Source organism: Equus asinus, chromosome 4, assembly GCF_041296235.1.
Source record: "Equus asinus isolate D_3611 breed Donkey chromosome 4, EquAss-T2T_v2, whole genome shotgun sequence".
NCBI classification, from domain to species: domain Eukaryota; kingdom Metazoa; phylum Chordata; class Mammalia; order Perissodactyla; family Equidae; genus Equus; species Equus asinus.
Genome location: NC_091793.1, coordinates 37,276,206 through 37,299,717, shown reverse-complemented (window position 1 = coordinate 37,299,717; position 23,512 = coordinate 37,276,206). Strand labels below are relative to the sequence as shown.

The window sequence follows — 23,512 nt, the reverse complement described above, 5'->3', positions numbered from 1 at the left end:
GGCATAGAAGGGAACTACCTCAACATAATAAAAGCCATATATGACAAACCCACAGCCAACATCATACTCAATGGGCAAAAACTGAGCGCCATCCCCCTGAAAACAGGAATGAGACAAGGATGCCCCCTATCACCACTCTTATTTAAGATAGTACTGGAGGTCCTGGCCAGAGCAATTAGACAAGAAAAATGAATAAAAGGAATCCAAATAGGGAGGGAAGAAGTGAAACTCTCGCTGTTTGCAGATGACATGATCTTATATATAGAAAACCCCAAAGAATCCATTGGAAAACTCTTAGAAGTAATCAACAACTACAGCAAAGTTGCAGGGTATAAAATCAATTTGCATAAATCAGTAGCATTTCTATATTCTAATAAGGAGCTAACAGAAAAAGAACTCAAGAACATAATACCATTCACAATCACAACAAAAAGAATAAAATAGCTCGGGATAAATTTAACTAAGGAAGTGAAGGATCTATACAATGAAAATTACAAGGCCTTTCTGAGAGAATTGGATGATGACATAAGGAGATGGAAAGACATTCCATGTACATGGATTGGAAGAATAAACATAGTTAAAATGTCCATTCTACCTAAAGCAACCTACAGATTCAACGCTATCCCAATGGCATTCTTTACAGAATTAGAACAAAGAATCCCAAAATTCATATGGGGCAACAAAAGACCCTGAATTGCTAAAGCAATCCTGAGAAAAAAGAACAAAATGGGAGGCATCACAATCCCTGACTTCAAAACATACTACAAAGCTACAGTAATCAAAACAGCATGGTACTGGTACAAAAACAGGTGCACAGATCAATGGAACAGAATTGAAAGCCCAGAAATAAAACCACACATCAATGGACAGCTAATCTTCGACAAAGGAGCTGAGGTCATACAATGGAGAAAAGAAAGTCTTTTCAACAAATGGTGCTGGGAAAACTGGAAAGCCACATGTAAAAGAATGAAAATTGACCATTCTTTCTCACCATTCACCAAAATAAACTCAAAATGGATCAAAGACCTAAAGGTGAGACTTGAAACCATAAGGCTTCTAGAAGAAAACGTAGGCAGTACACTCTTTGACATCAGTATTAAAAGGATCTTTTCAGACACCATGTCTTCTCAGACAAGGGAAACAATACAAAGAATAAACAAATGGGACTTCATCAGACTAAAGAGTTTCTTCAAGGCAAATGAAAACAGGATTGAAACAAAAAAACAACCCACTAACTGGGAAAAAATATTTGCAAGTCATATATCTAAGAAAGGCTTAATCTCCATAATATATAAAGAACTCACACAACTCAACAACAAAAAAATCAAACAACCTGATCAAAAAATGAGCTGGAGACGTGAAGAGACATTTCTCCAAAGAAGATGTACGGATGGCCAATAGGCACATGAAAAGATGTTCATCATCTCTGATCATCAGGGAAATGCAAATCAAAACTACACTAAGATATCACCTTACACCCGTTAGAATGACAAAAATATCTAAAACTAATAGTAACAAATGTTGGAGAGGTTGTGGAGAAAAAGTAACTCTCATACAATGCTGGTGGGAATGCAAACTGGTGCAGCCACTATGGAAAACAGTATGGAGATTCCTCAAAAAATTAAAAATAGAACTACCATACGATCCAGCTATTCCACTACTGGGTATCTATCCAAAGAGCTTGCAGTCAGCAATTCCTAAAGTCCTATGCACCCCAATGTTTAGTGCAGCATTATTTACAATAGCCAAGACATGGAAGCAACCTAAGTGCCCGTCAACAGATGAATGGATAAAGAAGATGTGGCATACATATACAATGGAATACTACTCAGCTGTAAAACAGAACAAAAGCATTACATTTGCAATAACATGGATGGACCTTGAGGGAATTATGCTAAGTGAAATAAGCGAGTTAGAGAAGGACAATCTCTGTATGACTCCACTCATATGAGGAATTTAAACATGTAGACAGAGAGAACAGATTGGTGGCTACCAGGGGAGAGGTGGGGTGGGGGGTGGGCACAGGGGGTGGAGTGGTGCACCTGCAACACGACTGACAATCAGTAATGTACAACTGAAATTTTACAAGTTTGTAACATATCATTAACTCATTAAAAAAACTAAACTTTAAAAAAAAAGATGAATTCAGATCTTTACCTCACTGCTACATAAATATTAATTCAAAATGGATCATAGACTTAAACACAAAAACTAAAATTATAAAACTTCTAGAACACATAAGATAAAATCTTCAATGTCTAGGGTTAGGCAAAGAGTTCTTAGATATGCCACCAAAAGCACAATATATAAAAGAAAAAATGACTAAACGGACTTCATTAAAATTAAAAACTTTTTTGTCTCCAAAGACACCGCTAACAACATGAAAGACAAGCCACAAACTGGAGAAAATATCTGCAAAACACATATCTGAGAAGGGACTTGTATTTAGAAGATATATTAAAAAATTCTTATAACTCAATGATGAAAGACAAATAACTCAATTTAAGTTATGGGTAAAGGATCTGAGCAGATATTTCCCCAAAGAAAACATACAATACACAATGGCCAATAAGCACATGAAAAGATCTCAACATCGTCTCCCATCAAGGAAATGCAAATCAAAACCACAATGAAATACCACTTCATACCCACTAGGATGGCCACATAAAAAAGACAGATAATAGGGCTCAGCCCAGCAGTGTAGTGGCTAGGTGTACGCACTCTGCTTCAGTGGCCTGGGGCTCACAGATTCGGATCCCAAACGTGGACCTCTACACCACTCATCAAGCCATGTTGTGGCAGCATCCCACACACAAAATGGAGGACGATTGGCACAGATGTTAGCTCAGGGCCAATCTTCCTCATCAAAAAAAAAAGATAGAAAATAACTATTAGCAAACATGGAGAATTTGGAACCCTCATACACTGTTGGTGGGAATACAAAACAGTACAACCAATTTGAAAATCAATCTGACAGATCATTAAAAGTCTAAACATATGGGGCCAGCCCCGTGGCCGAGTGGTTAAGTTTGTGCACTCTGCTTTGTTGGGCCAGGGTTTTGCCAGTGTGAATCCTGGGCACGGACATGGCACCGCTCATCAAGCCATGCTGAGGCGGCATCCCACATGCCACAACTAGAAGGACCCACAACTGAAAACACACAACTATGTTCTATGGGGCTTTGGGAGAAAAAGGAAAAATAAAATTTTTTTAAAAAGATTTTTAAAAAAAAGTCTAAACATAGAGTTGACATATGATCCAGAAATTCCATTCTTAGCTGTACATCCAAGAGAAGTGAAAGTACATGTCCACATAAAAAGCTATAGATGAATATTCAAAGCAGTATTAATCATAATAGCCAAAAAGTGGAAACAATACATATGCCCATCAACTGTTGAATGGATAAAGAAAGTGTGGTATATCCATATAAGGAAATACTATTCAGCAACAGAAAGGAACAAACTACTGTAACATGCTACAACATGCATGAACCTCAAGAACACAATGCTAAGCGAAAGAAACAGGCACAAAAGACTACATATTGCATGATTCCATTTAGAGGAAAAATCCACAAAAGGCAAATCTATAGAGATGGAAAACAGATTAGTGGTTGCCTGGGGCTGGGAATGGAAATGAGAAAGACTACAAATGGGTAGGAGGATCTTTTGGGATGATGGAAATATCCTCAAACTGGATGGCGGTGATAGTTGCACAACTCTGTAAAGTTACTGAACGTCTGTGAATTGCACTCTTAAAACAGATAACTTCATGGATGTAAATTAGACCTCAATAATTATATTTTTCAAATGTGTGCTTGCCAATCTCTCTCTTTGGACTATGTTTCACCCACTTAACTACTTGGAAAACTTCTACTCATCTTCAAATTCATCTCATCTGTGAAGCTTTTTCCAGCATTCCCTCAAAGCAGAGTTAGTCCCTACTTTGCTCCATCTCCCAACCTTGACAACACCTTGATTAGAGTCCTCATTGCATTTTGATACAATTATTTCTCTCCCTCACTCCTCTGGCTCCTTAGGGTAAGAGAGCAATGTGCCTGGCATACATTAAGCACACATTAAGTGTTTGGTTAATGAATGAATGTTCAAGAAATAGTTGATTCAATTTAACTAACAAATAATTATTGAATACCTACTGGATACAAAATACTTTAGAAAGACAGAATGTAGACGTTTAGCTGAAGTTAAATAATGATAGAGAATAGTCCCTCCCCCTTTTTTTGGAATATTATGTACCAAGCCCAGAACCTTGTTTAATTCTCCTAGCCACTCTAAGAGGTAAGTCTCATCATCTCCATTTCACAGATGAGAAAACTAGGCTTAGAAAGGCCCCAGTGCACTAGCATTCAAACCCAAACCAGGGCTGTCATCACTCTGCTATATGGACTGCATAAAAATAAAACAATAGTGTTTTCCTTTAAGGGTTTATAAAGCATTGTTTTTATTAGGACAAACTTCAAATGTTATATTCCAATGATGTGAATGTGCATGAAATTTTGCTTGTTTTTGGCTGTTTTCTGTATGTCTAGTAATTGTATGATTTGTTAAAACATTTACACTGTCAAGATATACAGAAAATAATGATCATATTGTATGGAATTATACTATTCTGTTCTTTCAAATCCTAACTTGTTCAAGCTCTTAATTACAAACACCTCTCTAGAAGAGGCCAAAAAAGTAGTATATTATTATCCTAGCATCTTATTCATTTGCATTGCTACTCGCTATGGAAACGAAGATTTTTGTTTTCTCTTACTAGAAATAAACATGTTTATCACACAACAAAAAGTAAGTTTTCTGTGTAATCACTTTGATGAAAAAAAAAAGCTGTTATCCACCTTAGCCAGTTACCATATTAATAGTTAGCTGACTGAAAGCCTATTTGCCTAATGGTTTAAAATCATGGTTATGCTGTCTGAAAAACTAGAGATTTGACACCAAAATTGTCTGAAAATATCTCTTGGTAGGTCAAAGGATTATTTAATTAGGATGAAATATAAAAAGCCTATTGAAATTTAAAAAATAAAAACCAAAAGTTACTAGGCTCATATACCTCCAGCCCACCCAAATTCCTGCCCCTAGGGTCTTCCTCAGTCTGGACCCTCGGTACTCAAGTGCGGTCCACAGACTAGCAACAACAGCTTTACCTGGGAGCTCCTCAGAAACACCAAACCTCAGACCCCATCCCCAACTTACTGAATCAGAATCTGCATTTTCACAAGACCCCTGCAGATGCTTCTGGACCTCAGCTGGCAAGCACTACTCTAGATAGGGTGTGCCTCTGCAACTCCTCCATGGCTGCCTCCTCAGCCATCAAATCCTTCCTTGACTATCACCACTTCCCCCCACAGTCATTCACTATCCCACCAACCTAAGTTATTTCCCAGCCCTAAATCCCACTACCTACATCATCTCCCCTTCCTTCACTTCTCTTCCTCCCTCACCCTCTCCCACCTTTCTTCCTCTTGCTTTCTTCCTTTACTGGTTTATTGTCTGTCTCCTCTACTGAAAGGTAAGCTCCATGAGAACAAGGACTGAGTTTTTGTCGGGGACACTGCTTAATCCCCTTCCAGAACATTCTCTGGGTCATAGTAGGTGCTCAATGGATATGTGATGCAGGAATGAATGACTTGCTCTGTTTGTAGGCTATGTCAGTAATGAAAATCTTACTTGTCCATCTGCTTCAGTAATATGTCATTTCCTGAAATTTCCTGATCAATACTAATGACTCAGAGTATTTGTGTACACCTACATTTCATGGATAACATTTTCTACAGGAAATGCATTTCCAGAGCCTTACAGAAAACATCCAAAGAGGTATCTGAATATGCGTGTGACTATAAAGTAATGAATCAATTTCTCCAAGTCACATAGGAAAATCAGTCTCATTATTTCAATAGCTCAGTGTTACCAAAACAGCAAGCTCAAAGACAATTAACTAAAAATATCTAAGAGTTTATTACCTTTTTTATTAATGGTGATGCTGGAAATTTTCTGTTTGGCTTCCTTTCATGTAAAAACAATAGGGCCATTTCTAGGTAGGAGTCTCTTATCAACCTGGAATGATACAGAATTGTACTTATCAAATAGCTTCATCAGTCATAACCATTTTTGCATCATTTGCCAACAATCTTTGAGTTAATGAAAGGTAAAAAATAGGCAAAACCAGCATGTTTCCCAAACTCATACCCTCTTTTCACAGCACCTTTGGCATAAACACTAGCATCTTCTTCCCTATCGAAATTGGAAGCTCTTGAAGAGAGCTGAGCATTCCACCTTGTCCTGTGCTGGCAACACTCCATGCCATGACTGCTATGAAGCCCAGCAGCAAGACCGTTCTGGAATATTCCAGCACACAAGGCAGTAAAGAAGTGAGGATCAGGACTGGAGGAACCTGCCTTGAAAACCAAGCCTTGAAAACCAATTTACCCTCCCACGCTAATTAAAATGGAAAAAGACACATAGAGTTATGCAGAAAGCAGTGATTTTGTATGGGTTAGGTCTGGTATTCACAATCAGACCTGTCAGGTGGGGCCTTTTAGATCAGTGCAGTCGTAATAATGGCGACTTACTCTCGGTCTTAAGTGATTTTTATACAGAATTAAGTTGGCCAGCCCTGGTACTACTGACCAGAGTGAATATCCACATAAATCCCTTCTAGATACAATTTCACATTCAGGGGAGGCCCCTGTAATTCTGGGACTGACAGGAGATCAATCCGAACACAGACTAGAAGCAATTCACAGGCCCGCAGGCCATCATGGTAATTGCCATCATCAACCATCATGCAAATGGGCCCTTGCATCAGAGCCAGGAGCTACAAGCTCCTGGAAGTCAGTAAGCCTGTCGGACAACAGAGTCCAGTGAACTAGCCCTGCCATGGGAAGAGGGTCTCCAATCATTCCTGCCTGGAATATTCAACCTACTACCAGAACAGGGAGCTCAAACCAAAACACACATTATTACAATAATGAAAAGATATTTTTTTTACCCTGCATTTTGATCATGTCTCAAGCTTAGTAGTATAGCTTCAAACAAACTGTCAAGTTGTGAACCTGTGGATTTCTCTTCCATCAATATTTGACGTTCTATTTTGCCTGAAAGAAGAAAAAGATATACAAAGATGGTTTTCCCTTTTTCTATCATTTAGAACTTCAGAACAAACATTTCATGCTAGAAATTCAGAAAACTGGATATGCTGTCCTTTGTGTCCATCTGTTGTTTCTTGCTGGAAGGTAAGCCAAGGGGGAAAGATCTTTTGTTCCCCAGGAGTCTCAAGGCTGCCCCTGCCTTTAGTTAGCAACACTGAGTCAGTCTCCTTTGACTTTGCAGACACAACTGTTCTTAGCATCTTACTTTTCTCTCCATTTCCTTATCTTGTGCTTCCCCTTGCTCCTGTAACACTCGTTCCCTTTTCCCACATCCATCATAGAAAACATCTCTGCTAAAAACAAATCTTAAAATGTCAGCAAATGCTTGAAAACCACCATGGATGATGCAAACGCTCCAGTTTTCACACAGTTCCCAGCCCTCAAGGCGAGCAGCAGCCTTCAAATGTAGGCGCTGGAATTGCACCTCTGTAGCAAAGAGGGCAAGAAAGGGAAATCTTACAATCACTATAAAAAAGATTCACAGTTTTCAAGCAGCACGTGGACAGGGCACAGAGCCACCCAGTGTTAAGATCCCATCTGGGTACTATCATTTAGTAGCTGCTGACTTTTGGAAAGTTGCTTAACCAGACCGCACCTCATTTCCTTACCTATCAACCAGTATTGGTCATGCCTACTTCACAGAGCTGCTGTAAGATTTAGCAAGCTGAGATGTAAAACACTGACTACAGAGCCTAGCATCTAGTAGATGCTCAATAAATGATAGCAATCATCGTCATTTTACTCATGGCTAAAACGGCCACCATAATATTATATGAATGTATTATGCAAATATGTGTTATATATATGTTATAAATAGAGATATGCTTTAGCTATTTAATTTAAATGGGTATGTGTCTCTTATCGAAATCAACTAAAACGCTTTTAAATAATGAAATCATGCAGATAAAATATCTTCCAAGCATTATTTAAGTAAAATTATTTATAGTTAAATGTCTGATGCTGACATTTTTGAGTCAAACGAGAAACTATGTCAGGAGGAGGGTCACTGTAATTATAAAAGAAACTAAGAAATAGTACTTTTTTTCTTTTTACCTATAAACTTAAAATATACAGGTTTCTCTTTATCTAAGACTGAGCTTGGCAGAGGTACCAATGCTTTTGTCATGACCAAGCCCTTTGTAAAACCTGTATTTTTAATAATCCGTGACCAGATTGTCATGAAATCTATTGTTAATAGGAAAAAAATTCCACAAATTTTATCACGGTTCTCACCCCAAATACACCTTACCTTTCTGAAAAAGTATTTCAGCTTCCACCTCAGGTTCTTCTGTTGCTGATATCTTACAGAGTTTCAACGCTATTTCAAAAAGATGAAGAGCAGGTAACCATTTTAAGGGATCTTTCCTTTTACCGGTATAATATACTTGCTTGGCCACTGTATGTCCTAAAGAAAGACAGTTGAATATACAAGGTTGACACCAGGCCTCCAAGTTACCAGACTTCTCTCACAGTAAGGCATCTATTAAGAATGCTGGCGGTCTTTAGATTTTAGCATCTAAAACATGTTTTAAAGAAACTCCATACCCAAATATTTCAAGGAACTATTATAACTGCCCTTTGAAACTTTATCTTTGATAAACTTCCACATTTTCTCATTGGTAAAACGAAGGATAATCTCTCAAGTCTCTTTCATTTCTAAAATTTCATGATGCTGTACAAAATAACTTCCATGTTCCTAAGATGAGATTGTTAGTAGGGAAACATCTGGAAGTTTTATGAAGTTTTATGCTGTTCCCAATAAAACCTGCATATATTAATAGGCAGTAATTTTGTTTCTATTCAACTCTACAGTGGTTGCTTGCTATGCATATTTTATCATTCCAACTAGATGGCAAACCCATTATGGACAAGGGCCACATGCTACACTTCTTGTGTGGTCCCATTATCATTTACATAGTGAAGGACTGTTGTGTTGTTGAAGAGGCATTAGATTTAATCTGTGTGGCCTCAAAGACAGACAGACAGACAGACAGACATTTATTCAACAAATATTTTCTGAGTGCTTAGGCACTGGATAAAAATGAGAAAAGAGAAAAATAAGAGCTAAGGTTTATTAAGTGCTTCCTACACGCCAGGCACCATCCCGAGTACTTACGCATTATCTCATGTAATCCTCCCAAATCTGAGGGGACACCATTGTTACACTGATTTTACAGAGAAGAACGCAGTGGCACAGTGACATTTAAGTAACTCACCCAAAGTCATGTGACTAGAAAGCAGGGCCATGATTTGATCCTAAACAGCCTACCTTCAGGGCCTGCACCCCAAACTATGACACTGCAATGCCCCTTAAGAGAGAGATTGTGGAACTTAAGAGTCTAATGGGGAATGAGAATAGCCAGACAGGCAATCAAAATACTGTGCGGTCGATTGCGTGGCAGGGAAAGCACAGGGCGCTGGGGGAGCGGGTTCCAGGAGCGCAGGCCCAGACCTGGGAAAAGTCAGGGAAGCCATCCCAGAGAATGTGCTGTCAAGCCGGGCAGCTCAAGATCGCTTGTCTTTTGGTAATTTTAAAGAAGAAATATGTTGGTATAAAGAGCAGGAGGCAACTGGGGGACATACTATCTTGAGAGGCTGGTTTAACATGCACAGGAGAGGAATGCAAACAGAAAGGCAGTGTAGGATTGCAGAATGATGCAATCGGCGGCTGGGCTCCAGCTGAAGGGCTGGGTCCAAGCCAGTCATGGGCGTTACTACGATGTTTGAGCCTTTGAACCAGTCCCCACAGGCTCTGGGCCCTGAGTGTCTTCCTCTGAAAAATGAGGCAGCAGAACCCGAAAATATCTGAGGTTTCTTTGGGTTCTGAAACATTTCAATTCCAAGAGTTTTCAAGAAACCTAGGACTTTTTATAAAGTTTTAGTTCAGGAATGTGCTGTATGAATGGCAAGATGGTGGAGAAATTGTCTCTCTCTGTCTCTCATCCAGGGAGACGTTTCGGAGCCTTTTCTCTGGATGAGGCAAGATGGTAGCACACTGCTAAGAATATGAAGATGAAGAAACTAGGCCTGGCTCCCAGGAGCGTAAGGAGGCCAGGCATGGAATAATGAGAATATCTAACACCCACAAAGCTCTCAGAATAAGCTAGGCGCCCTTCTAAACACATATACATTCCAATTGCTTCATTCTACCACAAGCCAGTAAGACTGGTGCTGCTCTTATCCACATTTTATGGGAGAGGAAATTGAAACACAGAGAAGTGAAATGACTCACTCAAGGGAACTGGACCAGAATTCTCACTCCAGAGTCCATGCTTTTAACCCCAACAATTACCAGTTGTAATTAGATCCCAGGCGAGAAGGATATGCTTATACCGTTTACCCAATACAACCTCATATTTCAATACAGCTCCCATTTTTATATGTTTTGCTTACTGTTTCAAATTACACTGTAGCTGTTCGTTCTTATAAGACACAAATATCAAGTATCTTCAAGTCCTTGAGGCACTTATATATATATATGTACTATATATACTATATATATTCCATGTATAATATAGTGCTATGTAATATAGTACTAATATATAATAATAGTACTTGAATTGCCTTCTAGATCTTTTTTTTGTTTGTTTTTTGCTGAAGAAGATTAGCCCTTAGCTAACATCTGTGCCAATCTTCCTCTACTTTATATGTAGGTCGCTGCCACAGCATGGCTGACAAGTGGTGTAGATCTGTGCCTGGGATCCGAACCCATGAATCTGTGCTGCCAAAGTGCAGCATGCTGAACCTAACCAGCAGGCCATGGGGCCAGGCCCCCTAGATTTTTGTTAAAATTAGAAAAAGAATTGTTGACTGTTTTCTCTCTCTCCCTAACAGGATAATAGGCTCTTTGAAGGCAGAGATGGTAACTGGCTCCCTATTACATCCCCACTCCTCGGCATCATTCTTACAACTTCCTTCACGCCTACAATAAATCAGTAATCTACTTTTCCATCTAATAAGGAAACTCAAGGTTTAGTGATTAATGGGAAAAATAATCTTAAATAACCATGATACTCATTTTTTGTTTTATAAAAATATTCTCAAAACACCTTTTTCCGTCAGAGGCTTTCACAAAGAAAAAAAAAACGTTTTTAAACGGCTCTATTCTTGCAGTGGAATCTACACTATCACTATAAAGGAAAACTGTTGAGAAAGCATCAAGTCAGATGATCTTACGCTTCATAATATTGAAGTGCTCCTTTCTCCAAGAAACATCCACTCTGTGAAAAAGAAGTTGTGAAACTGACATTGTTTTGACAGAAAAGCTGCTTTTGGTTTTGTTTGTTAAGTCTGTATTTAATATAATATAACAGAAAGCAAGCTGTTCCACTTCAAGTGAGTCTAAAAAACAGCAGCAGTATTGCCACTGAGTGGTGACACATCTTCGAGACTAGTGCGACAGGAATGCAGAGAACACACTGGGTCTAACACAATCTGTACAGTTTAACAAAATCTGCACTCTAAGCTCCTGTAGAAATCAAACATACAGATAATATAACAAAGTGTGGACTAAAAATGCAGGAAAGTAGCTCTCATGGGATCAGGTTGCTGGAAGGAATCCTAGAGGTCAGCTAGGCCAGCCTGATTTAATAAAGGAAGAAACTCAGTAATATGGAGGTGAAGTGATTTACCTAAAGTGACAAAATTCATACCTGATGATGATGATGATGATGATAATCCTATAACAATAATGATTAATAATAATCATGGGGGGGAGCAGAAGGGAAATAAGAGAGAAGATTCTGGACAGATGATGGCTTGAGCACATCTTTGCTATACCCTGCTCCCCATCCTAGTCTGACCATCAGCCTCTCCTGAGCTGAGCAGCTGCTGGTACAGGAGGCAGATGGGTCCCAGGTGGTGAGGGGTAATGTTTTATAAATTATATATTTATAAATTATATATTTTTTAATATTTTATAAGTTATATATTTTTTAATATTTTATAAATTTTATAAATTATATATTTATAAAGAAAATGTAGGTTTTATTATTACTCAGGTATGGTGAGGTCAACAGGTCAGGAGATGATTGCCATTGAAAAGATAGTTTGTTACAGTTCCCAAGAGGAGGGGGCACATCTCCCATGCAGGGCCACAAAGCGAAGCACCAGGGTTGGTCTGGAGGTAGAGGGAGCAAGAGGAAAAATGTGGGCAAGAACTTTTATGGTGATCTTTGTAGGAAAGTGTGGGTGGGGTAGAGTAAGCAGGATAAGCAGGTTTAGGATTGGCTAGTTGAATAATTTCAGTGGGCTCGGATAGTAGTCTGATATCTGTTCCTGGGGTGATGAGGACATTGAAATCCTGGCCCAGAGTGTAAGAGCCCAGCACAGGACAATAAAGGAGCCTGATACAGGTTCGGGGTGTGGGCTCAGGAAGGGTTAGCTTGCATACGAAAGGTATGCTCACAGGACAGTGCTTTGCTAATCTCTAGGAATGGGCTAACCCTGGGAGGGGAAGTCCCTCCCTGGTCAGCAAGTCCCCTGATGACAAAGCATCAGAAATACAGAAAATAAAAAGGCATGGTTCATCCAGGTTAGAACAGAGAGAGCTGGTACAAGATTCTCTGCCCTGGGAGCCAGAAGCAGGCAGCCCTGGATCAAAACTCAGAGGCAGTGTCCTGGAGAAAGCTTGAGACAATGTGTGGGAGCCCCTCCTTGGTTTCTGAGGAGCTGTAAGCTTCCTGCTTACTGGTCCACCTGCCCCAGTCAGGGCCGCTCTGGGTTGGCCCCAGTCTACCCTCCAATCTCTTCTTCACCCAGCAGCCAGGGTAATTTTTTGAAACATAAACTGTCCCTGGCTCGGCTCCTCCCATTAGGCTGCCCCTAGCCCACTCTGCTCTGGCTGCACTGATCTCCTTGCATTTCCAGAACCATGTCAAGCTCGTCCAGACCTCAGAGGCTACAACTCACTGCTCCTTCTGCCTCCACTATGCATAATTATTCACTCACATCTAAGATCTAGGGTTAAATACCATCTCCCCAGAGAGGCCTTCCCCAGTCACTCTACTTAAAAAGGCATCCCTCCCTTTGTTATTCTTTATCAGCAGATCTTACCTACATCTTTCATAACACTGATCACAATTGATCATTATACACATAAGTTATTATTATATATAAGCTTCTCATATCTTTGCTGATTTCCTCTCTAGTAGTTCTATCAAATACACACTTTATACAATATTGAGAATATGATATGACATATGATACAATATGCACTCCTACATATGGTTATTGTTTATTTTTCTCTCCCACACTATAGACATAGTGGGGACCAGATCTAGTTTAATCTCAATAACTTCCCAGGACCTCACACAGAGTTTGGTACATGGGAGGCAATCAAAAACTATTTGTTAAATAAATGGAGCCTGGGTATTCATAAATTTTACCCCATATAAATGCACTCATATGATAGATAAGATTTTTCATCAGTGACTTGAGTGTAATGCATGTTTAAGTTCTTACCAATTCTCATTTTTGTTTTGGCCAATACCATGACATGAGGAAGATAGATATTTTTCAAAGGCTGTAATGGACTTGGGTAATCAGTGTTTGATAAAGGAAATTCAATTTTTTCTCCAAAAGTTAGCATCTGTAAAATAAAAAATAATAATAATAAAAAACCATAATAGTAATTAGTTAATGTGGTCCAGAATAAGAAAAAGAAAGTCTTGTGGACACAAAAGCACTCTCACCTGTTCAATAAGAATGTTGTGCGACTGAGTCAACAAATTTAATTTGTCTGTTTTTGACGAAGGACTTTCCTTGAATTTCTCAGCTTTTGTTAAATCATCCAGCAAAAGCATACTTTTCACCAGGGTTAAATAAGATCGAGGAGAAATAAACTCGCTTCCTCCAAGTAAATGTATTATTTCCTATTAAAATAAAATTATTCCTTTTGATAGTACCATTTGCAATTCCCTGAAACAAGAGCTGGTCATATTGACAGTCAGGCATTTGGTACCTAATGGAATTTAAAGCTCTCTCCTTTTGCTCTAACTGGAATCCTTCGGTAAATAGCAATGGGAATGAGATTTCCTTCCTACCTGCAGGTTTCCTATGATGTCTGCCTTTAAATGCTTTTCTTGTAGGCCAATGATTACCGCTTGCATCAAGAATTCAGCCTGTAGCTCCCTGTCGCCTGCATTTTCAGCCTCCACACACACTTCGTTGATGAGGCTCACATAATCAGTCATATCATTTTCTACAACAAACAAATGCAGTTACTTAAAATGCACTGAGAGAGTAAGAAATTATATATGCATAATATCGCCAGTGTTCATCACAGGAATATTATATATTATAGGAGAAAGGAAGACATAATGATGGAAAACAAATAGACTCTCCACAAAACATTTAAAACAAATATGTTGTAATCTGGGGGAAGAACTTAGGGATAATTCAATGCTGTGACAGTAATAATGATATTACATAAAATAGTTTAATTTGGGAGATGGACAGAGATAGGTGGATAGCTAGGTTTACAAATGGACAATTATCAATCATTGTAAGAGCTAACATTTATACACACCAGACTGTGATCTAAGAATTTTATAAATTGAGCACATTTCATTCTGACAACAGTCCAACGCAGTAGGTACAATTATCTCCATCTCACAGAGGAGGTAATTGAGGCATAGGGGGATTAACAGACTTGGCCAAGATCGTTTAGCAAGGAAGTGGTGGTGAGAGCCACCAAGTGGGGTGGCTTCAGAATCTGTGCTCTGGACCTCTACACCATACTGCCTTCCTAAGTGACAAGAAGACCTGCATATTGGTATTTTGAAATCTCCTTGCCTGTTTTGCATACATTGTTAACATATATGTCCTTCTCAGTGATACAAGGGACTGTGGAAAATGGTTATTCTCTTTTTTGTTCTTTTGCTGAGGAAGATTCACTCTGAGCTAACATCTGTGCCAATCTTCCTCTGTTTTTCAGTACGTGGGCCACCAGCACAGGATGGCCGCTAACAAAACAGTGTAGGTCTGTGCCTGGGAACCAAATCCAGGCTGCCAAAGTGCAGCGCACTGAATTTAACCGCTAGGCCACCAAGGCTGGTCCTGAAAATGATTATTCTACTTAATAACATGAATTTTTAATTCTGGAAACAGATCAAGCTAGAAAGTTATAAAATGTTAATGTTATAATAAAATATATCACAATAAAACCTCCATTGCCTAAATAAAATTAATTTTTGTGAAAACACTGGTTAAGAGAATAGGATATTTGTACCTTTCACGATTCCAACGCCACGAATCTGTGCAACAAATGCAGTCACCAATGCTAAGCGGCACCTCAACCACAGATGAATGTTGAAATATTCTCGAGAATTTAGGGAAATAGGATCTAAAAACTCATTATCATCTTTATTTTCAGTGGCCTAAACAACATTAAAATGATGGTTATCTTCCCATTTCATAATGTCAAAGTTCTAGCCAGACGCTAAATATAATGCAAGTTAAGAGAAGCATCTGATACTGTCTAATAGTATTAAATTTTTTAATTTTACAAAATATTCTTGCATATTCTACAAAATATAAAAAACAGACACCAAAAAAAGAAATAAAATCACCAATAATCGTGCAATCCTCTGTTAACATTTTGGTATACTGCTTTTCAGCTTTTCTTTTTTTTCTATACCTATTGTTGAAAAACAGTTCTGCAGTCTGAATTTTTCATTGCAAATCATATTATCAGCAGTTTCCATGTCTTCAAAAATTTTGTAAACATCATTTTAAAGGTTGAAAAATAATAATACTGGCAAGTATTTATTGAGGGTTCATTCTGTGCCAGGCACTGGACTACAGGCTCTATATACATTATCTCATTGAATCCTCCTGACAAGTCCAAAAGGGGCTATTATTATTTCTGTTTTACAGATGGGAGAACTGAGACGTAGAAAGGTGAACTATTTGCTTAAACTCCATCCTATTTTGGCAGAGGTGGGATTCAAACCTATGTCTTTCTGAATTTAGAGCCCACAGCGCTAATCCACTGTTATACTGTTGTTCGCTGTTCTAATCGCAAACATACATTGTAACTGATTCACCATCCTCATCATTACACTTTACAAAGGGTGGCCAATGTTCAGAGCCACTGGGAGGGAGGTGCAAAGGGAAGTTATTCCGGAGGGGAATCAATCTTAGACACCTTGCAACTTTAATATCATCTAGGACAACAGCCATTTGCTCTAGGAATTTCCTGCTATGCATCTCTGACAGCTCATCATCTCCAACCAACCAGCAACACCTGCTATCAAGCAGCGGCTACACGGATCTGAAGGCGGCTGGAATGTGACAGACAGGTGAAGCGCAGGAGAGCAATGTGAGCTGTGCCTGGGAACAGAGTTAGAAGTGAACGGAGGGCCCAAGGCAGGATGGTGATTAGAACGGGCACACCAGGTACTCGAGGAGTCTAGTGTGTAGATTAGAAATATATCAAAAATGCCCTTAAACTCTCAATGCCTACATTCCTGTTAGTATTGAAAAGCCAAGTTATGCTTAATCTAAATCAGGGTTTCTCAACCTTTGACATTTTGGGTCCGATAAGTGATGTGGAGGATTGTCCTATTAATTATAGAATATTTAGCAACATCTCTGACCTCTCCCCACTAGATGCCATTAGCACCCGCCTCTAGTTGTGACAACCAAAATGTCTCCAGACATTGCCAGTGTCCCCTGGGAGGCAAAACAGCCCCCAACTGGAAACTACTGCTGCTCTGAAACAATTTTTAGAATTAGATTGCTTTTTAGCTTTTTTATTGCTTTTAATATAGTACAAAATAAGTCTCTACTTAGGACAATTAGTTTTGCTTTTTGTAATGACACTAGATATTAGCGATTTTAATAGTAAAGCTTAAAATAAGAACAAGGATTCTATGTGATTTGAAACTTTATATTTTAATCCCAAACAATCCTATATTATTAAATTACTTGGTCTTACCAAAGTCCAATAAAATTTCAAAGAATGTGCGATACCAGTTGTCAAATAGATTTGAGAGCTCAAAGGTGGAAGAATCTAACTATGAGAAATTCAAAGTGGGAAACAGCACAAGAGGTGCCATACTGGTAATGCTGAAGAAGTAATAAATTCAAAAGGGAAATGAAGAGCAAGGCTTGCGAAACAACTTCATTTGCTAGTGAAATCAGATCTAGGATACTAGAATGATACCTCTCATGGGACTTTAGTGGTTATTACATCCAATTCCATCAGTTCACAAATGAGTTTACATAATTAAAAAAAAAAGTTTAAGGGACTTGCTCAAGGTACACCAGTTAATAAATGGCATCAACAGGGCTTAAATACAGATCTTTTTACCCTGAACTCAATGCTTTTTCTACTTTACCCTTTGTTTCACCCAAATAATTAACTAGACAATTTCCTAGCCTGCCCATAGTTATCATAATAAGTATTGAAAGCAGAAGCATTAAATTCATACATACAGAAGCTCCTGGAGAGACAGAAGTCTCTGTGTCATCTTGGACTACCTTCTTTTTAAAAAGTTTTGAATCCTGGAGGAGTTTAAGTGTGGAAAATACCATTGCCGCACTAAAATAGAGAATATATTTTAAATGTTATTAGGTTACACCGTGGCATTTGTAGGTTATTTCCTGTCTCTTCCTCCACATAACCTCCCCACACCCCACCCACCCTCGAAACTGTTGGGTGCCCCTTCTACGTGCCCTAATAGCCCCCTGGTTTTAACCACAGGGTTGTACTTATCACACTATTTAATTGCTTGTAAATTGCTCTACAATTTGTCTCAGCTGATTTGTCTTATTCCTTCTTAAAACCCAGCATCTAGTGGCTGGGACATGACAGAAGCTAAAACACATTTTTAAATGAAGATGAGTGAATAAATGAATGAATGTTTCCAAGATCTAAAACAAAATTTACTGACAATCTCATTAATAAAACGAGCACATATGTATTTTGTATACATCAGAATGTGGTTCTCCAGCTTTTGAGCTTATAGAACTGTGTTACTTAACACTATACACATGGAAACTCTTCAGCTAAATTATTGCTTAATCAGTGTCTAGCAGTGCTAGAAGGGAAATGGACTAAATTAAGAAAATAGAAGCCAGGAGATAGGAATTCTCCTTACTTCCTGTTGCTCCATATGTAAATTTTTGTGCACTTCAAACTATCACATCCTCCTTCCTCTGTAGAATGTTAAATTTATAACTGATGTCACACTTTTTCAAAATATTTTAATAAACTATATCAAGAGGCTTCTTCTTTTGAAAATCTTTTCCAAAACAAAATTCAAAATACAGAACAATCTGCATACCTGAAGACGCTTATTGTAGTGTTTTTTATAACTCAGAAAGATTGGGTGAAAGCCAAATGGACCATATAGCCATCTATCTAATTCCCCATTTGATATCTCCACTTGACTAGTTAACAGACAATCACATTTAACAGGTGTTATGGGTTGAATTGTGTCCCCCCGCTAAAAAAGGTACGTTGAAGTCCTAACTCTCAGTACCTCAGCGTGTGACCTTATTTGGCAAGAGTCTTTACAGAGGTAAGCAAGTTATATAAGGTCACTAGGGTGGACGCTAATCCAATATCACTGGTGTCCCTATAAAAAGGGGAAATTTGGATAGAGAGACAGATAGGCACAAAGGGAAGATGCTGTGAAGACACACAGGGAGAAGACAGCCATGCGACTGGAGTGATTCACCTTCAAGCCAAGAAACACCGAAGATTACCAGCAAACACCAGAAGCTAGAAGAGGAAAGGAAGGACCCTCGCCTACAGCTGTCAGAGAGAGCACGGCCCTGCTGATCCCTTGAGTTTGGACTGCTAGCCTCCAGAACTATGAGAGAAAATTCTGTCATTTGAAGCCACCCAGTTTGGGGGACTTTGTTAAGGCAGCCCTAGGAAACTGCTCAAATAGGTTCAAAGCAGATCCCCTTGCTTCCACCTCCTCCACCAAACCTGCTCTTCTTCCCTGTTCTCTAGCCTTGACAGAGAGCCCAGTATCACCATTGCTTCCCCTTGGCTCACACTCTATGTTCAATCAACCAGTTCTTCACCTTCAAAATATGGATACCAGGCAGCAGCTCTTCACCTCCTCATGTCCTCCACTGCTAATGCCTTCATCCAAGCCACTGTCATCTCCAGGCTGGATGACTGTGGGAGCTTGCTGACCAACCACCCCGCCATGGCTCTTGTCCCCGCATTCCTAGTCTCCACACAGCAGCCGCAGTGATCTCTCGTCAAGATGTAAATCAGATCACATCACTTCCCCCTACACACATTCCAGAGGCCTCCCGCATCCCTGGACCATGGTCAGTACACCTCCTTCTTTGCACCAGTTACTGAGGTTTCAGGCCTAGTTTATGATGAGGTCCATGCGTGTCCATGGATGTTTGTAAGAAGATGGAGTCTCCAGAGGCTCTAGAGTATGTTCATATGCTCAACTTTTAATTACATATTTTAATAACTTTTAATAACTTTTAATTACATATTTAAAGCCTCTTTTCACTTCCTACTTTTTCTTTTTTCCCCCCACAATCCTTGTTTAAAAAAATGATGATAACTAGTATTTACTGAGTCTTTATCAGCTGTCAGGTGTTGTGTTAAGTGCTTTCTGTGAATTAATTCCCTTAATCTTCACCACAAACCTACAAGGTAGATAATATTATCATCCCTATTTTACAGATTAGGAAATGGAGACACAGAAATGTTAAAGACTTGCCTAAGGTGGCACAGCTCGGAAGAGGAGCCAGGATCAGAACTCAGGCAGCTGGCCCCCAGCCTGCACTCTCAACCTCTGTGCCATAACAAGGCTGCTGTCTTTGCACAGTTCTACCAAGCGTGGTTTTGTTTAGATTGGCACAGTGTTACTCGGTGCCCTAGTTATGATTGTTATATTGCTATTGTCGACTGCACCTTTTATCAGCATAGAAGGCCCTCTTTGTCTGGTGTTATACCTTTTGCCTCAAATTCAACCTAGCAGAATTCATGAAATGGAATTATAAGGATTAAATGAGAGATTTACTCTCATTTGTTCGAACATATGTATTAAGCACCTACTATGGGCCAGGAACAAATCTAGGGGCTATGGATACAGTCCCTGCCCTCAAAGCAGCTGGCATTCTGGTGAGAGTGGGGCATGCTGAGCAAACAGGAGTGCTTGGCAAACAGACACACCCAATGCATGCTAGCTGTTACTATCACTAGTGTACTGAGGAGGCCAGGGGATATGGGGGGATAAAATAGATTTTTTTTCTGAGTTGTTAACCAGCATCAAAACCTTTGTGCAATTATTGAATTTTAAACTCCCAAGATTCTACTAACTCATTAAAATGGTTTAAATATTTGTAGAATATTTTCTAAGGTCTTGTTTGTGATCATAGACGCTTACTGATTTTTATTTAAAATAAAACTAAACAAAGCAAGAAAACAACAACAAAGAACGTAACGCTGATTCAGTATGTGTACAGGTACGGAATTCCCTCTCCCCACACGCTTCCTCCTGGAGGACACACACACGTTTCTAAGGCCCCTTGTTTACTGACTGGCTTCGGAGGCCAGCACAGGAGGCTACTAGAGGACCTCGGAAGAAGAAAGCAACGCCCATCCCACCCTTTTGATTTTGAAGCCCTAATTGTGACGCCAAGAGAAATGAGGTATGAGGTTTGAAATCTTGCTAATCCCAAAACTTAGTGAGTAAAATATAAACATACTAGCTTCTCCTAATCCACCTGCTACTGCTTAGTTGCCAGTGCAAAATTTCTAGTTTCTCCACTCTGCTTGAGAGACAGACAGTGTAGGAGGCTTACCCACTCTAAGCAGTCTAAAATCCCCAAGGAAGGAAGTTTCATTCTGACACAAAATTAAAAGGCTCAAATGTTATCCCATTTCGACAATAAATTAAATAGAAAGGAGAACAGAAAGGAACACTTATTTAAGAAAAAAAAAGACAGGATTTTGAAAGAGAGAGGCAGCCCTAAAAGAAGTAGAAATACAGTTTGAATACCTTTGATCTCATTTATTTCTTATTAACATTCATGACAAAATGGTCAGTGTGTTCTCGTAAAATCTGTGCGGCTCACTCTACCTGTCACCGTAGGGAATGTGCCTTTCAATTTCCTTGACACATAATTTTATTAGAAGTATCAGGAAATGTCAAGCTAACCGTCATCTGGGAAAGGGACTGGCCAACACTCTCAGCAGCATCCAAACAGAAGCTCGTGGGGGGTAAAGTTCACGTAGGAAAAACTCATTCATCCTGACAGCAGGCTTCCCTAAATGACAACTCTGCTGCAAAAAGGCAATAACATCAAAGTTTTTGCGGGTTTTGTCCCAAGGGCCAGGCTCCTGTATTTAAAACGGGAGCAATTCCAGGATACTGGCACGTTATTTGCATATGTCTATCTGGTCTTCAAATTAAAGTTCTATTATGACACTCCTTTCTGTGGCCATTTTGTAATTTTTAGTTTCTTGTTTCCTTCTTCCTCCCTAAAAAAAAAAGTCAGTCATATCTTCCATACCAAAAGGGTGTAGAGAGCTGGGGAAAGAATGAGGGTAAATGACAAATATTTTCTAGGGCTGCGGTTGCTCTCTGGGTTACGGTTTGGAGAAAAGAGTTGTATATTCTTCTATAGGAAATTATGTAGTTGTACATTTTCTGTATATATATTTATACACATATGTACAGAGAAAGAGAATATAAATATATATAAAAATATTTTAAATATATATTTTAGTTTCTAAAACGAAATACATAAATTCTAATATATTCTAACCATATTTTTATACACTCTAAATTTATATATTCTAACTATATTTATATATATTCAAATCATATATTTTCTAGAGGAAATCATCTAGTAACAGTTCCTTCTCTTTTCAAACTTCAATGGGGCAAATGGTATATTATTATGATAAGCCTATTTTACCGTCAGTCAACTACCACCGTAGTCCTAAATACAGCTGTATATGCGACAATACTCTAAACCAGTGGGTCTCTAATTACCATATTAAAACTTAAGCTGAGAAATTTTTTAACTTAATATTTATTAATTCATTTTAAAACAAAAACAAATTCATTACATGTTAATGTCAATAATGTATTTTTATGAAAAACAACTATATTTTCCAAAAGAAACAAAAAAAATTGAAACGGCATGAGAAGAACACCATTGTTTTTGCATTTTTGCAAATCTCTTTAACATCTGGCTTATGAGAAAATCTACTTAATAGAAGATTTTCCTATCTGCTTCTGCATTCCCTCAGTCGGGACATATTGTTTTGGTTGAAGTGTATGAAGAAGGCTAGGCCTCACGCGGATACTTGTCGGGAATGGGAGGAGTAGTTTAGTGGCCTCTTCAGATAATTGTGAATATTCTTCCTTGATTTATTTGTTAGAGCTGTCAGTCCGTTCCAACTTCTGAATCTTTACTATTAGATAACCAGGGTTGGTGGGCTGACCCTTCTTCTTTGATACTACATGAAAATGTGACAAGTGATATTTTCTTAAAAGTTTCTTGCAATGTAGAAAATCAAATATCATACACTGATGAACTTTTCCTACTCTGTTCCATTAAAACCTATTGGTCTCTCTTGTTACCCAGGATTCTGGAACATCATCCACTGGTCATTTGGAAAATATTAGCCCCCTGAGTTATGTGAACCCCCTTAATGTTGAAATATTTCATTAGACAATTTTTTTTAAATGATGCTTGTTAATATTATCACCAATCTCATCAGAACAATCTAAGCATTAGAAAACTGTCAAGCTCATGGTTGCAAATACAAATTTTCCAAAATTCTAATTTTCCTAACAAAGTTTAGATTTTATCATTGGCAACAAATACTATTAGTTTTTTGCCTAAAAGTGGCATGTTCATTTTGCTCATTTTCAATAAAATTCCTGTCAAATACTCAAGTCTGAATAACTATAGTTTGTTAGTTCGGTTTTGGTTTTGTTTTTTTCCAAATAAAAATGGTGTTCCGTGAAAAAAATAGCTCATTCAGCCCTCAGTTCAATCATATACGTGTTCTTCCTCGAGACAACCTCCAGACTTTGATATGTAGCAGAAGTGTTTTAGGTGTATTTCTCATTTAATATTCCCACAGAACATTAAAAATATATTCAAGAAATAGGGACTTATAGGAGCCAGCCCAGTGGCATAGTGGTTGAGTCCGCACGCTCCACTTCAGTGGCCCAGGATTCACAGGTCTGAATCCTAGGCACCAACCTAGCACAGCTCATCAAGTCATGGTGTGGCAGCATCCCACATAAAACAAAGGAAGATTGTCACAGATGTTAGCTCAGTGACAACCTTCCTCAAGCAAAAGGAGGAACATTAGCAACAGATGTTAGCTC

At 38.7% G+C, this 23,512-nt stretch overlaps 1 protein-coding gene across 14 annotated transcripts in view; it reads right to left on the bottom strand.

Moving 5' to 3' along the window:
* Positions 1-23,512, bottom strand: part of CFAP54 (cilia and flagella associated protein 54) — a 308,554-nt gene that overhangs the window by 87,925 nt on the left and 197,117 nt on the right. For all 14 annotated transcript variants that reach the window (XR_011502650.1, XM_070507105.1, XM_070507102.1 and 11 more), the window contains 8 exons: positions 17,610-17,715; positions 15,400-15,547; positions 14,213-14,370; positions 13,862-14,041; positions 13,632-13,758; positions 8,419-8,574; positions 7,010-7,115; positions 5,982-6,075 (listed from right to left, as the gene is read on the bottom strand). Coding sequence is in view for 13 of the 14 variants with exons in the window: in XM_070507105.1 (XP_070363206.1) it covers positions 5,982-6,075; positions 7,010-7,115; positions 8,419-8,574; positions 13,632-13,758; positions 13,862-14,041; positions 14,213-14,370; positions 15,400-15,547; positions 17,610-17,715 (1,075 nt within the window). In the remaining variant the exon portion in view is untranslated. The remainder of the gene's footprint in view (positions 1-5,981; positions 6,076-7,009; positions 7,116-8,418; positions 8,575-13,631; positions 13,759-13,861; positions 14,042-14,212; positions 14,371-15,399; positions 15,548-17,609; positions 17,716-23,512) is intronic.